The sequence below is a fragment of the Lycium barbarum genome, chromosome 1 (assembly GCF_019175385.1).
Source record: "Lycium barbarum isolate Lr01 chromosome 1, ASM1917538v2, whole genome shotgun sequence".
In the NCBI taxonomy this organism is placed as follows: Eukaryota; Viridiplantae; Streptophyta; class Magnoliopsida; order Solanales; family Solanaceae; genus Lycium; species Lycium barbarum.
In genome coordinates, this window is record NC_083337.1 from 148,747,625 (window position 1) to 148,762,793 (window position 15,169).

Sequence of the window (15,169 nt, forward strand, 5' to 3'; positions counted from 1 at the left end):
ATGTATTAATACAAAGAACCTTTGAATTAAATGGTAACTAAATACGACTTTGACGTGATCCATTCAAATCTAAGAATCTTCTTTATTAATTCATTAACTTTATTTTGGTATAGGCCTATGGCTATGGTATAGGAATTACAGAAACATAACATCTACTTTTCATAATTCTAGTTACCTTCCTACATATAGCCTTTTGATATTACGCAGTCCTCCGAAATTTTTGTTATCTAGAGACTAGACTCATTGTGTTTATGAAGCATTGAGAAGAAAGCACAGAAGTTAAAACGAAAAATGATAAACAAAAAGACAAAGTTATCTACCAAATCTTTTTAAATTCCAATTGCCATTTTCTTCCCTTTAATTTGTTACGGATAAAATACTAGTTTATTAGTAGTAATTCAGATGGCATGTAAAAGAGGGAACCGTAAAACTGGATAAGGGGGAAAAATTATTTTACCTTAAACTTAAATGGGCTACACTTTTCTTTCTAATTATTTGAATTTATATTGGACTTGGTCCGAGCTAAAATTTTGAAGAAGATACATATATATATATATATATATATATATATATATATATATATATATATATATATATATATATATATATATATATATATATGTATGTATCTATCAATTTGGTTCGATTTTGGTTCGGGCTTTTTTTTTGTTTAACACCAAACCAAACCAAACCAAATGTTATCGGTTTTTTAAAATTTAAAATCAAATCAAGTCAAACCAAACTGGTTTTCGGTTTATTAAGTCGGTTTGACTCGGTTTAACAGTTCGGATCAGTTTTTCGGTCTCATTTGAACACCCCTACATAGATGTGTGGGGCCCTTTACAGAATAAGCACACACAATAGTCTTAAGTATTTTTTACCACTAGTTGATGATTGTACAAGGATGACCTGGTTGTACTTGATCAGATTGAAAAGAGATGTCACTATTGTGTTGAAGAAATTTCTCTCAATGGTGAAAACTCAATTTTATTGCTGTGTTAAAACTATTAGATCTGACAACGGTAGTGAGTTTTTTAACAGAGAACATAATGAATTGTTTGAGTCACTGGGTATCATACACCAAAGTAGTTGTCTGCACACTCCATAATAAAATGGAGTGGTGGAAAGGAAGCATAGGCATATTTAAGAGGTAGCTAGAGCAATTAGATTTCAAGGAAGCATACCAATTAGATTTTGGGGGGAGTGTGTTATCTTAGCAGTTACTTAATAAACATACTACCTACACCAGTGCTTAAGGGGAAATCACCCTATGAAATATTTGTTACGGGTCACTTTTATGTGGGTGCATTGAAGCTACTAAGAGGTTGTTGGCGCTCTAATTGGATTTTAGTATTTTTAGAGTCGCCACCTAATTTATTTAAGGGAAATTAGGAAAATCAGGTTAAAAGGTTTATTCAAACAAGAGAAAAAATCTTTTTAGACCAGAGTTCGAGGTAAGGGTTCTAGTGATCCCCTAGGAAAGGTTTTAAGCACCCTAGTATTAAGGATCCGTAGAATACAGTTGACCTACTAGCTTCAATGTGTAATTAGTGCAATTATTTGCTTAAGGAAGCATACTTTATCGCAAAAAATGTCATTCTTTATCATAAATTCAAAATTTCGACAAAATGTCCCCCCAAAAAGGGGTTTTTGGTTTCAAAGTCTGTATAAGTGTTCAACTCACTTTATTGTCGGACCAAGATACACTCGGGATTTCTCCTAAGTAGATTCACTACTATTTTGGTCCTAATAAAATGAATTTAGTTCTTATAGGTTTTAGTTAAACATATATAAGAAAATATGGAGTATATCTCCTATTTTTTAGTATAATTATGTAGTAGGAAAGTATAAAGTTTATTAAGTCCATTTTTATTTTATTGAGGCTCAAATAGGTCAAGTCACATTCGTGCCAAACCCATCTTATTCAAAATTTGGTCCAAGTATAATTCCTCTTATTTCCGTCCCTTATGTTGGGATTTTGGCCCCAAAACCTTTTTTTTTTAAAGTTATTCTTTAAGTCCAAACAAACATTGTTACAAGATTCCTTGAAGTTGGCTAAAATCTGAAACTTAGTTTCTAAATCATACTCCAAATTGTTCCCTTTTTATAAATAAGTCCTAGGCCCAAATCATCTTTTCAGTCCAATTTTCGGTCCAATTTAATATTAAAGCCTAAAGGGCAAAACCAATTATGCAATCATTTTTTGCGCGGATTGCCCTTCTTTTGGGGTGGTCTTTAAATTTTGCCCTTCAAATTTGTGGTCTTTAAATTTTGCCCCTCATATTTGTGGTCTTTAAGTTTTGCCCTTTGCTTGGAAAGGTGGGCGAATACATGAAGTTCTGGGTTCGAACCCCCGCTCAGGCATAAAATAAAAAAATAATTTCGCAAGGCAGGACTGGGGGAGTGTATGCCGGATCCAGCATAAAATCTTTAAGGAAAAGCTAAAGTTATGCCGGATCCGGCATAACTAAAAGTCTGCCCAATAAGGCAAAATTTTTCCTAAGACATAGTTTAGTTATGCCTTATGGGGCAGAATTTTAGTTAAGGCATAACAAAATTATGCCCCATAAGGCAAGAACTTTTCTTAAGGCATAAACTTTGCCTTATAAGGCAAAGTTTAAGTTATGCCTTAAGGAAAAGTTCCACCTTATGGGCATACTTTTAGTTATGTCTTTGGGGCACACTTTTTAGTTAAGGCATAACTAAAAGTTTACCTTGAAAAGTAAAAAAATAATAATAATAATATATATATATATATATATGTATATGCTTCAAGGCAAAGTCTGCCGGAGGGGGCAGACTTTTAGTTAAACACAACTAAAAGTCTTCCCCCTCCGGCAGACTTCTAGTTAAACACAACTAAAAGTCTGCCCCCTCCGGCAGACTTCTAGTTAAACACAACTAAAAGTCTGCCGGAGGGGGCATAACAAAATTTAAACTTTACCTTATAAGACAAACTTTTAGTTATGCCTTAAGGAAAACTTACGCCTTATGGGGCATACTTTTAGTTATGTTTTATGGGGCACACTTTTAGTTAAGGCATTACTAAAAGTTTACCTTGAAAAGTTAAAAAAAATACATATATATGCTTCAAGGCAAAGTCTGCCCCCTCCGGCAGACTTTTAGTTAAACATGACTAAAAGTCTGCCGGAGGGGGCATAGCGAAATTTAAACTCTGCTTTGCAATTTTTTTTAAAAAAATTCACCGAGCAGGGGTTCGAACCCCGAACCTATGGGTTTTAGCCGAAGGGAAAAATTTAAAGACCACAAATATGAGGGGCAAAATTTAAATACCACCCCAAAAAAAGGGCAATTCCCTTATGCAATTTTGAAGAGAGTCCATAAATAGGCCAAAGGCCCAAAAGCTGATTTTTCTTTCTTATCCGTTTGTTTCCAGATTTTGCAAAAGGGGGAAGCCCAAAACTTTATAACTTAGTTTCAAATCAATCTTAGTCCATACTTGTCAAAAATCGATTTTAAACTTAAGGAAAACATTTTGAAAAAATAGATACCAATTTCATGCTTGTATTTAAGAATTAGCCGAATTTGGAAAATCATTTGAGCGACTTCCTAATAATACTAACGTTTTCCTAAGTTCTAAGCATTCATAAGAGTTTCGATATTTCACAAGTATGTTTTACACATACATATAGCATATGAAAAAAGAAGAGAGGAAATGGTTGATGGGTTTACCAAACCCATCTACATAACTATTGACAATTTTCACCAATTGTTAGTTCTTCATTGACAATTTTCACCCATGCTTGGGCCTTCAATATATTAGCTTCCCTTTCATATTTTCCTCGGACTCGATCAAGAAAGAATGGCCCAACAATTTTGTTCAATAGAAGATGGCCCAAGTGGCTCGTAAAGAAGTCTCATGCAACAAAGAGGTAAGAAGGAAATACGGTTACAGGGTATCTATACTTAATAAAATAATTAACAAGTACTTAAGGAAGAAATATAATCACATTGCAAACACATATATGCATGCGTATAAGTGTGGAATAGTATACTTAGACTTTCAACCAAAAAAAGCGAACTAGAACTGAAGACCCAAAGACAGGAAATTCAAAATACACAAGCCCAGAGGCAACAAACATGAAAGAGCAACCTAGTTCAGTAATAAGAAATAAAGGGGAAGGCCCATGTATGAAAACAAATTTTTCTTTTTACATGGATTGCCCTTCAAAAGCACTGGTCTTTAACTTTTTCCCTTTGCCTAATACCCTAAGATTCTGGGTCCGAACCCCAGCTAAGTAAAAAAAAAAAAGGAATTTCGCAAGGCAGGATTTTGCATGCAAAACTCTACCTGCAGACAGAGTTTTGCATATAAGGCAGAGTTTTGAAGGCAAAATTCTGTCTTACGAATCCAAACTCTACCTTGCAATTTTTTTTTACTGAGCGGCGATTCGAACCCGAAACCAAGAAATTTTTAGCGAAGGTCAAAAGTTAAAGATTTCAAATTTGAGGGGTAAAAATTAAAGACCACCCCAAAGTAAGGGCATTCATGCCAATTGCCCAAATCAGATGAAGAAACAAAGCATTCAGATCATGAACAATGGGAGCAGGCCCAACAAGTGGTCACATAGGGAGATTTGGGCCCATAGTTTAAGCTACAGAAAGTGCAAGGCTAAATACACAACTTAATTTCACTGATATACGCGATATACCTTTCTTGTATACATCAGAGTGTATACAAGTAATGTATACCTCGTATATCTAAAATATACTGAACATACATGTCAACACAGAACAAGAGAAAAAATAATTGATGAAGGGATTGATACATACAGAGTCCAAATTCATTTTTCAACGTAGAGTTCCTTCTTAATCAACTTAGGCACATTCCAATAAATATAAACAAAGCACAAAAAGGGAAAAAGCTAAATCTGAGCCCTATTTGAACAAGTAACTATTAACATCTTGAAATCCATGTTTATTAGACTAATTAACTAATGTCATTAACATTTGAAGGGAAACAAGATGTTCTACTTCATGTATATCTAACAGGTGTACAGGCTATCACAACTAACTTGAGCTGAATAAATAAATAGGAGTGCTTATACTAATAATTGGACCTTATTCTCAGTGAAAGCAGCAACATATAGCTAATATGATGTCATTTGACCTAACACCAATCATTCAAACTATCATTTTTGCACCTAACATATACAAAATGTTTATATGAATTAAACATGATTAATACATTATGGTGAACACCTATTCAGAGGGCTAAGATAAGCAAACTAAACAAAACAGACAACCCACAAATAAGTAATTAAATTGTTTGAACAGATAATCAGGCTATATGATGCTATTCTACAGTAGAAGATGATGTATTTGTATAACAAGTGATTAGGCTAAACATGAGGACTAATCTGAAACATACATGAAACTATTGGACTAATCATACTTAATAGGCTGATAACAAGATTATCTAACATTTAACTAATTTAAAACTACACTCAACATTTGAACTACATCAAATAACCATACAATGACTACAAACTAACATAACATTACTTTAAACTAAAACCAGGACAAACACCTAATACTAAACATGCTCAAAGGGCTAATCAACCTAACACACATAAGCTAAAAAATTAAACTAAAAGGGAGAATTATTACCTCTTTTGAGTGCAACCTTGGTCGAGAATAGAACTTGGAGATTTCTTTGCTCCTCAAGCCTCAAACTCAGCCACAAAATCAAAGAAAATACTTAAAATTCTAGACTTGACCCGAATAATTAAAGTTTCAAAGCAAAAGTGTCAAAACTTAGATAATTCGAGTGTGTTTGTGAATATGGTGATATTTTATGTGTCTTGTGAAGGATTAGGAGTTCCATTTATAGAACCCCAAAAATCAGAGAAACCCTAATTAAATTCAATGTGGGACAAGTCAAAAATTCAAACTTGTTCCTCACAATCCAACATTGTGTGGCTCAGATTAAGAGCAAACAACAAATAAAAGACCTGATCTCAATCAACCCCAACAGATCCTCACAGTTACAATCGAACCAATGAGGTTTGAGGATTCAAAATCACCTCAAGACAAAAACTATTAAGAAAACGTACTAGTTCGATAGTTTATTTGTAGAAAAGTGAAAGAAAAAAGCAAATAATACCTTGTTTGGTTGTAGTTTTGAATGAAAGAGAACAGAGCATTAATGATTTGCTCGATCTGGCTATGCAAGGACTGAGAAAAGCATCACACATCTGCCTTTTTGCCAAAAATGGCGTGGTGATGCATGAGAGAGGCAAATCGCCCCTTGGTGGCGCCTAGGGTTTCCATAGAACCCTTGTTTGCTGAAGCTAAAAGACCAAAGGTCTGTTTGGTTGCTTGGTCATATGTATATATGTTCTTCGTTATTGGGCCGGGTCAAGTCCTAATGGACTGGGCTCGGCCGGTTTAAAAATAAAAGGAAATGGCCTGCCTTTCATTTATATACATGATATACATGAGTATATTCGTATACTTGTGTATATTCATGTATACACGTGTATACGGATGGGGAAAAAAATGTAACCATTTAATAAATATCCAAAATTGATAGTGCCTATTCAATTAAACATTTCAATTATGGCCAAAATTAACTAATCAATCAAATTAAAGACAAGACTAACTGCATAAAGAGACTAAATTTGCAAATATGGCCTCAATTGGAATAAATCATGAAATTGGCTATTTCAATTATGGCCTTAATTGACGAATCAATTGATTATTTCAATTGTATCCATAATTAAACACATAATAAGTAATTTCCAAAATATAGCCACAATTAAACATCTAATTAATCATGATTAATTTAAAAATTCCAAATGCAAGTTGATTATGCAAAAACTTAAAGGTTGAGGGGTAAAAATAATTATTTTAATTAATCAAATTTCTCAAATTAAACGAAGAAAAAGTACTGGTCAGTTGGACACTTGATAATTTAAACAATTAATTTAATAATTGTTTTTGATTCATTTTCAGATTTAATCTTGACGAATATTTTAACAAAATATGGCAATAAATTTAAAATGATTTACCATATATATATTTGATGGTTATCTTGACCAGTAAAATGTCAAAATATTATAGAATTAATTTGTAAATTCATTTTGATTTTTAAGTGCATATTCCACTCTATTTGAACTTAAAAAATTTTGGGCAATTAAATAAAATTACGGGAGGTCAAAAATTAGGTGTAAATAATGTTTTATAAGCATAAGCCTAAACTGGATCATCTAAGAACTATTGGTTGTCTATGTTACGTTATGCAACCAAGGTGGTCAAAGGTGACAAGTTTTCGCCAAGGGCGTCTACTTGTGTCTTGATGGGATACTCTATGACAAAAAAGGTATATTTGGTGTTTGATCTCATTGACAAGAAATTATTAGTTGGTAGGGATGTGGTTTTCAAAGAAGAGGTATTCCCTTTCCAAAGGGCACAGGAAATAAATATGCCAGTTTTTCTAGATTCCCCTCTTACTTATGAAGATGATCTGATTCCTTCCACCTTGAAATCACCTCTTCAGATCCCAGTACCACTTGCATCACTAGCTCTTGTACCTATGAAGGAAGCAGAGCCTGCACATATGCCACCTGACGCCTCAGATGTTTCACATGATCAAAATGGCACTAGTCCCATAATTGTTCCAGATGCTCCAGATGGTCATGATCAAATACCTCCTGCTATTGTTGATGTTGGTGTCATGGATACAACCCCATTACATCCACCAGTGCCATCTGGTGCAATAAGAAAATCAAGTAGGGCAATGATTACTCCAGCTTGGCATCAGCACTATGTGATCACTTCAAGCAGAACCAAACAACCTTATTCTATGGCCAACTATATTAACTACCAGGATGTTTCACCATCTTATAGAGCCTACTTGGGGAAAATTGCAGCTGAACTAGAACCTCAGTCCTATGAAGAGGCAATCTAGAATGAGAAGTGGATAACAGCAATGCAGCAAGAACTTCAAGCACTGGAAGATATTGGAACCTGGAAGTTAGTGGAATTACTTAATGGCAAATCTGCCATAAGATGCAAATGGGTGTTCAAGATTAAATACAAAGCCAATGGAGAAGTTGAAAGATACAAGGCAAGATTGGTTGCCAAAAGATACAATCAAACAGTAGGTATTGATTATCAAGAAACATTGTCACCTATTGTGAAAATGGTGACAGCAAGAACCATTATTGCATTAGCTACAGCAGAGAACAAGAAGATTTATCAAATGGATGTCTATAATGCTTTTTTGCAATGAGACCTATTTGAAGAGGTGTTTATGGACTTGCCTAAGGGTTTACAAGTTCAGGGCAAACAACACATGGTTTGCAATCTTGTTAAGTCCCTTTATGGATTCAAACAAGCTTCTAGACAGTGGAATTATAAGCTGACTGAAGCATTGTTGAGTTCAGGCTATAAACAAAGTCATCTAGACTATTCTCTCTTCACCAAGAGACAAGGTTGCAGTTTGGTGATCATCCTAGTGTATGTGGATGATTTACTCATCACCGATAATAATGCTGGACTGATTCAGGAAACCAAAGAAGTGCTGCATAGTTGTTTCAAGATCAAAGATTTAGGAGAACTAAAATTCTTTGTTGGAATTGAGTTTAGTAGATCCAATAAGGGAATCCTCATGAATCAGAGGAAGTATGCACTGGAATTGCTCTCAGAAACTTGTATGACTAGTGGAAAAACAACTTGGACACCTTTAGAATGCAACATGAAACTCACTACAGTTGATCATGCTACTGCTATTGGTGACCGTAAGGAGGAGTAGTTTGCAAACATTCATCAATATCGGAGGTTAATTGGGAATATATTATACTTGACCAACACTAGGCCGGATATTGCATTGTCCAGTCTCTAAGCCAATTCCTGCAAAAACCTAGGATGCAGCATTGGAATGGAGCATTAAGGCGTTCAAATACATCAAGAACCACCCAGTATTAGGGTTACTGATGTCTTCTTAAAAGAATATGAAGTTGACAGGTTTTTGTGGTGCAGGCTAGGCTGCATGTCCAAATACAAGAAGATCTGTGACTGGATATCTTTTGAAGCTGGGAGATTAACTGATTGGTTGGAAGTCAAAAAAGCAGGCCACAGTTTCTAGGAGCTCTGCAGAGGTTGAGTACATGAGCTTAGCATGCTTGACTGCTGAGGTTTTGTGGGTGACAAAACTGTTTAAGGAATTAGAAATTCAGGTGGAGTGGCCAGTTTCCATCTTTTGTGACAGTAAAACAGCAATACAAATTGTTGCTAACCCCGTGTTCCATGAGAGAACAAAACATATCAAGATTGATTGCCACTTCATCCGAGAAAAAGTTCAAAAAGGCCTGATTCAAACCATTTACATTTCCACAAAGGATCAGATGGCAGATTTATTAACCAAAGCATTGGGCAGGATTCAGCATGAGTTTTTGCTTTCCAAACTTGGAGTACTGAATGTCTTCAGTGCACCTAGTTTGAGGAGAAGTATTGAGAATAATTGAGTCACTTAGTTACTTAGTTACTTAATTCAGTTAGAGTAGCATGCTTAGTTGGATCCAGCTAATGTAAAGCTTATTGTAACAACTTAAGTTAGTTAGGACATGTGTCAATCATTGATAGGTTGTGGTGGTTAGCTAACTGAATAAATTTTAGTTAGGACAGGTGTCAGTCATTGATAGGTTGTGGTGGTTAGTTAATTGAATAGGTTGGTGCTATGCGAATATATCGGTGTGAGCTTTAATCATTTCATTTCAAGTCAACTGAATATGAAAATATCGTTGCCCCAATTTCTCTCTCTAGAGTTCATCACAATTGTTCATCTCTAATGCATCAGATCTGTAAAATCATTATCATAGAAATTAGGCGAAAGTCATAAGCGGCCCCCTAAACTTGTCTTGAGATTCCTCGTGGCCACCTAAACTAAAGCTTGTTTCAATTTGACACCTAAACCATTCCGAATTTGAACCACTTTAACACTTTTTGCTGACATGGCCAAAAACGTGTTCTTTACCCTCTTTAAGCGCGTGGAACGAATCCAAATAATATTATTTTTTCCAGCTTATACACCTAATAATATAATCTAAATAATTATATAAAAATATCAATTAACTAATAAAAAAGGAGGAAGACGACTGGATTGGTCTTCCTCCTCAATTCTTCCATCCAACTAATTTCTCCCACCCCCCCCCCCCCCCCCAATTCCCGCATCTCTCTCTGCAATTCGCCTTCTTCTATCTTTTTTTTTTTTTTTTTTTTTTTTTTTGTAGTTTCTTTGTATTTTGTTCATTAGAAATCGTATCAGATTTAGGTCTCAAAATATTTCGGCGAAGCTCCATTTTTTCTGGCAAGATTGACACGAATTAATTATTTTTTTCGGGTGAAAGTCCGTTCTTGCTCCTCGTAATTGTGGGAAATGGGATGGGGAAAATGGTTACTAGTTGGGAAGAAGGTAAATGGGGGGGGGGGGGGGTGGCAGTCGGTGGAGGGGGAGTGGGGAGTGGGGTTCGGTGGGGAAGAAGAGTTTTGGGGGTGGTGTTTGGGTTAATTAAAAAAAAAAGATTTTTAAATGTATTTTTTTATTTAGCTAAATAAAGTTACTTTAAAAAAAATGGATTCAAATGCCACGTGTCATTATTTAATTCGTCACTTTGCCATGTCACCGACGAGTGTACTACACGCATTACATACATTTTTGCCACCTCAGCAAAAAGTGTTAAAGTGGTTTAATTTCGAAATGGTTTAGGTGCCAAATTGAAATAAGCGTCAGTTTAATTAGGTGGCCATGAGGAATCTCAGGACAAGTTTAGGGGGGGCTTATGAGTTTGTCCTAGAAATTATTGTAAATAAATGTTTGAGATTAACCAAAGTGCTAATACATTATGATACATTATCAAGTATCAATTGATAATGAAGAGTAGCAAGTTGTTAACAATTTGCCGAAAAAAGGTGGAAATCAATGATATACTATAATCTTCCGTTACAAGATTATAATCTTTTCCTTGATAGGTAACGCCGTCTACCAAAACCTTTAATATCTCCAAATGGCTATACACCATTGGCCAACCCCCTCCACCGAATATTCTTCCATAAAATTCCTACTCCCTCTCTACTTCTACTACTCCCCTCTGTAAAACCAACCCTTGGGAACCAAAAAACACCACTCCAAGAATAACAAAACAAACTGAACATGAGCGAATCACTCAAACAAAACTACCGTGTATGCGAGGAGTTAGGAAAGGGACAATTCGGCACCGTTTACAAGTGTTACTCACCGTTAACCGGTGACCAATTTGCCGTCAAATCTATCAACAAACGCCTCATCGTCGATGACGTCATCGATCGACATTGCCTGTACAACGAAGCGAAAATCATGCAATTGCTTTCACCGAACCCGTACGTTGTTCGTATATTCGATGTTTACGAGGATGATGTTCATCTTGATATGGTTCTTGAGCTTTGCAACAACGGTGATTTGTTTCAACGTATCAGTAGCAGCCAATCGGTTTTCTCCGAGTCTGAAGCTGTTGATGTCATGGTACTCTTCCAGATTACCAAAATCTCCCGAGACTGATCAAAATTGGGGAAATTTTAGTTTTGCTTCCTATAAATGGCTTGAATCAGGAACGATCTACGAAGCAGCACATTGTTGAATTTACGAAAATTGGAGGACAACGTAAATTGTAAAGCTAAGCGAACTACTCCTTCCGTCCCGATTTACATGTCACATTTCGAATTTCAAGAGTCAAATGAGTTTTTCATATGTTTTAGCATCAGTATCATTTATCAGTTTCAGACTTACTTTTCATTTAGTTATCAGCTAATAGCTTATCTTAGTTTTAAGATTTTATATAATTTATACGCGTGCTTGTGAAACAAATTTTTCCTTGTTTATTACGTCTTATCCAAGAAAATCTACATCCATCTTTTCGAAGGTAGTTTATGAAATTTGCTGGTACCTATGTAAATTTTATTTTAAAAAACCTTAACCCTCTGTTTGGATGGTTGTTTCCCGTGGTTCATTAATGTACATTATGATATGGTACAGTATGGTGTTGTATTGTATTGTATTGTACTGTATTAATGAACACAATGTTTGGATAGACTGTATCATTTGTTGTGGTTTAATAACATTTGTATTGTTTGGTTTGACTGTATGGTACTGTATAATAACTTTTAAGTTTTCTAAAATACCCTTAACTCTTAATTAGAAATTAATTTATATATATTAATAAAACTCAGGTAAAGAATAAAATAGGAACTTTAAAAAATAAGTAGGTAGTGAGCGGGGGTGGTGGAGGGATGGGTGGTGGGTGGTAGGGTGGGGTGAGTGGTTGTGAGGGTGGGGTTAGGTGGTGGTGAGGGGTAGTGGTGGGGGTGATGAAGGGGTGGATGGTGTGAGGTGGGTGGTGTGGGATGAGAGTGGGGGTGAGTTGTTGTGGGGTGGGGTTGGGCGGTGGTGAGAGGTAGTGGGTGGTTGTTAGGGTGGTGGGGGTGGGTGGTAGAGGAGTGGGGTAGTTGGGGGTGGAGGTAGGGGTGGGTGGTAGGGTGAGGCAGGGGTGAGTGGTAGGGTAGGGTAGGGGTGGGGTGGATGGTGGAGGGTGGGGCAGAGATGGGGTGGGGGTGAGTGGTAGGGTGGGGGTGGGGTGGATGATAGAGGGTGGGTATAATGGAGAAATGAAATACGTAACCACAGAAAAATTATTAAATTCGTGGTTTAAAAAATGAGGACTTTTCATAGTTATAATACCATGGAATGAACCACGGATTTACAACACTATACCACATAATTTAAAAAACAATGAAAATAAACATGTTTTCATAGAAAATCAAACGTTAATGAAACACGAGAAATCACCATCCAAATAGGGGGTAAAAGTTCTACATCCGAATTTGTGGTCAAAATTAAGTAACTTGACTCTTGAAATCATAACTGTGCTACGTAAATTGGGTCACAGGGAGTAGAATTTATAATGGGTTTTTATTTTAGATTTTTCATCATGTGTGGTGATTTTTCTGCATAATGTATGTCTAGGTGCCACTAATGAAGGCAATAGCACACTGTCACCGTCACGGCATATCCCACAGGGACATCAAACCAGACAACATATTATTCAACGACTCAAACGAGCTCAAACTAGCCGACTTCGGCTCAGCTGAGTGTTTCCATGAGGGCCAGCTAATGAGCGGTGTTGTTGGAACACCGTATTACGTGGCACCGGAAGTGTTAGCTGGAAGAAACTACAGTGAGAAGGTTGATATTTGGAGTGCTGGTGTTATTTTGTATATAATGCTTGCTGGGGTTCCGCCTTTTTATGGTGATTCAGCTACGGAGATCTTTGAGGCTGTGATGAGAGGGAATCTTAGGTTTCCGACTAGGATGTTTCATTCAGTGTCGCCGGCGGCTAAGGATTTGCTGAGGAGAATGCTGTGTAAAGACGTTTCTACAAGATACTCTGCTCAACAAGTCCTTAGTAAGTAGCATCATCTCATCTGTCTTTTATGATGTTTTTTCCTCTTTCACTTGACTGTCAGTTTGACTACTGACCAAATTCTCAAAAAAAAAAAAAAAAAAAAAAAAATTAGCTCGTGCGGATAAAAAAGAGTGGCCGCTTAGCCATTTTCATACCTCTTTCCAGAAAATATCAATTTCTAGACAAAAAAAGAGAATTTGAGTAAACTGTCCCTGATTAAATAGGTATTAAAATTTGATCACATAACACTTAATAGGGCAAATATGAAAAATAAGGTTAATTTTTTCTTGATTTGATAAGTGAATACTTTTTTTTAATCAATAAAAAAAGATTAAGTGGACACTCTTTTTTTATCCGGAGGGAATATTTATTAGTACTACTCCTGTCCAAAATAAGGGTTATGTTAGCAAAAAAGAGAAAATTATCACAGAATAAGCGTCATCTTAGGAATTCAAGACAAAATTGATAAGTACCAATTATGCTCAATTTTAAAAAAAAAATCTAATAAATAGGGATAGTTTAGTAAACTTCACATTGTATTTAATGATTCCTTATAATCGTGAGTCTAAGGTGATACTTATTTTAAGACGGAGGAAGTATTATTTTTTAGATTAGTGCTTCCTCCATTTCAAAATAAGTGGTGACTTTAGCCGCACACCACTTAAAGAAGCTACTCATTCCTATGAATACTACTCCGTCTCAATTTATATGATATAGTTTGACTGGACACAGAGTTAAGAAAGAAAGGAAGACTTTTAAAACTTGTGCTCTAAAATAAGTATATATATTTGTGTGGTCTAAAATAAGTAAATCATTTTATATTTCATTAAGGTAAAATTGAAAGTTTTAAGTTAAATTATTTTAAATATATAAATGTATCATTTTTTTTAGACAGATTATAAAGAAAAATACATCACATAAACTGGGACAGAGGAAGTATGTATTTTTACTAATTTATTTTTAATGCCTTTTTGATTATGTGAAACGCCACCTTTTGTTAAATAAAATGAAAAAGGTAAAACACCACTTATTTTGATATGGAGGCAATATAATTTAATCACCTTATATCGAGTGAATTTATATTTTGTGGTTAAACTATTTTCTTTGTTTTAAGATATCGATTGATCATTTTATTGTAGTTACTGGTTACTATATTGTGTTAATTAATGCGGTCTTGATAAACAGGGTACCCATGGATGACTAGCAAAGGGAGAAACTAGAACTGTTGCGCTATTTTAGTTTCGAGGATATTTGCGTCTGCCGAGAAAAAATCAAATTATCAGATTTTTGGTACGAAATGATCAGCGATTGCATATGTTAGCAATATGTTCTTCTAGAAGTAGATATAGTATGTTAGTCAGATACTGTATAGGCACCAACATACCCAGACCTAAATTGATTTGCTGAAGCACAATTTGGTGTGTAGAGGTACTAATGGCAGCTGCATTAATTTCCCATTGTTTTGCGATGTTTTAATGCAATCTTCTATTATGTTCCACCTACCTTATTTTTTTCTTTTTGATCAAGACTTTAGTATGCTCATCTAAAAGTTAACGTGGAATGAAGATTTTTCCTTCTCTTTTTTCAGGAAGATAGCCAATTTATATCCTTTTCTGATCTTCCTTTTTATCACATTTTTTATGTACCTAAATGGGGCAAGATGCATGGGGACAATGTTTATAAACAAGTACCATTAGCTAATATTTTGG

General features: G+C 35.3%; 1 protein-coding gene across 1 annotated transcript; it reads left to right on the forward strand.

Annotated features, from left to right (window-relative positions):
- Positions 1-11,026: 11,026 nt before the first annotated feature.
- On the forward strand, positions 11,027-14,958 carry LOC132643056 (phosphoenolpyruvate carboxylase kinase 1-like). Its single transcript, XM_060359902.1, has 3 exons — positions 11,027-11,524; positions 13,022-13,460; positions 14,646-14,958. The coding sequence occupies exons 1-3, from the start codon at positions 11,177-11,179 to the stop codon at positions 14,678-14,680; spliced, it is 822 nt and encodes a 273-aa protein (XP_060215885.1). The 5' UTR covers positions 11,027-11,176; the 3' UTR covers positions 14,681-14,958.
- Positions 14,959-15,169: the final 211 nt, after the last annotated feature.

Excerpts from the sequence above, each read along its gene's own strand:
- LOC132643056 (XM_060359902.1), top strand. The coding sequence starts at position 11,177 with ATGAGCGAATCACTCAAACAAAACTACCGTGTATGCGAGGAGTTAGGA. Across the intron at positions 11,525-13,021 it reads CTGAAGCTGTTGATGTCATG|GTGCCACTAATGAAGGCAAT; the intron begins GTACTCTTCCAG and ends ATGTATGTCTAG. Across the intron at positions 13,461-14,645 it reads CTCTGCTCAACAAGTCCTTA|GGTACCCATGGATGACTAGC; the intron begins GTAAGTAGCATC and ends CTTGATAAACAG.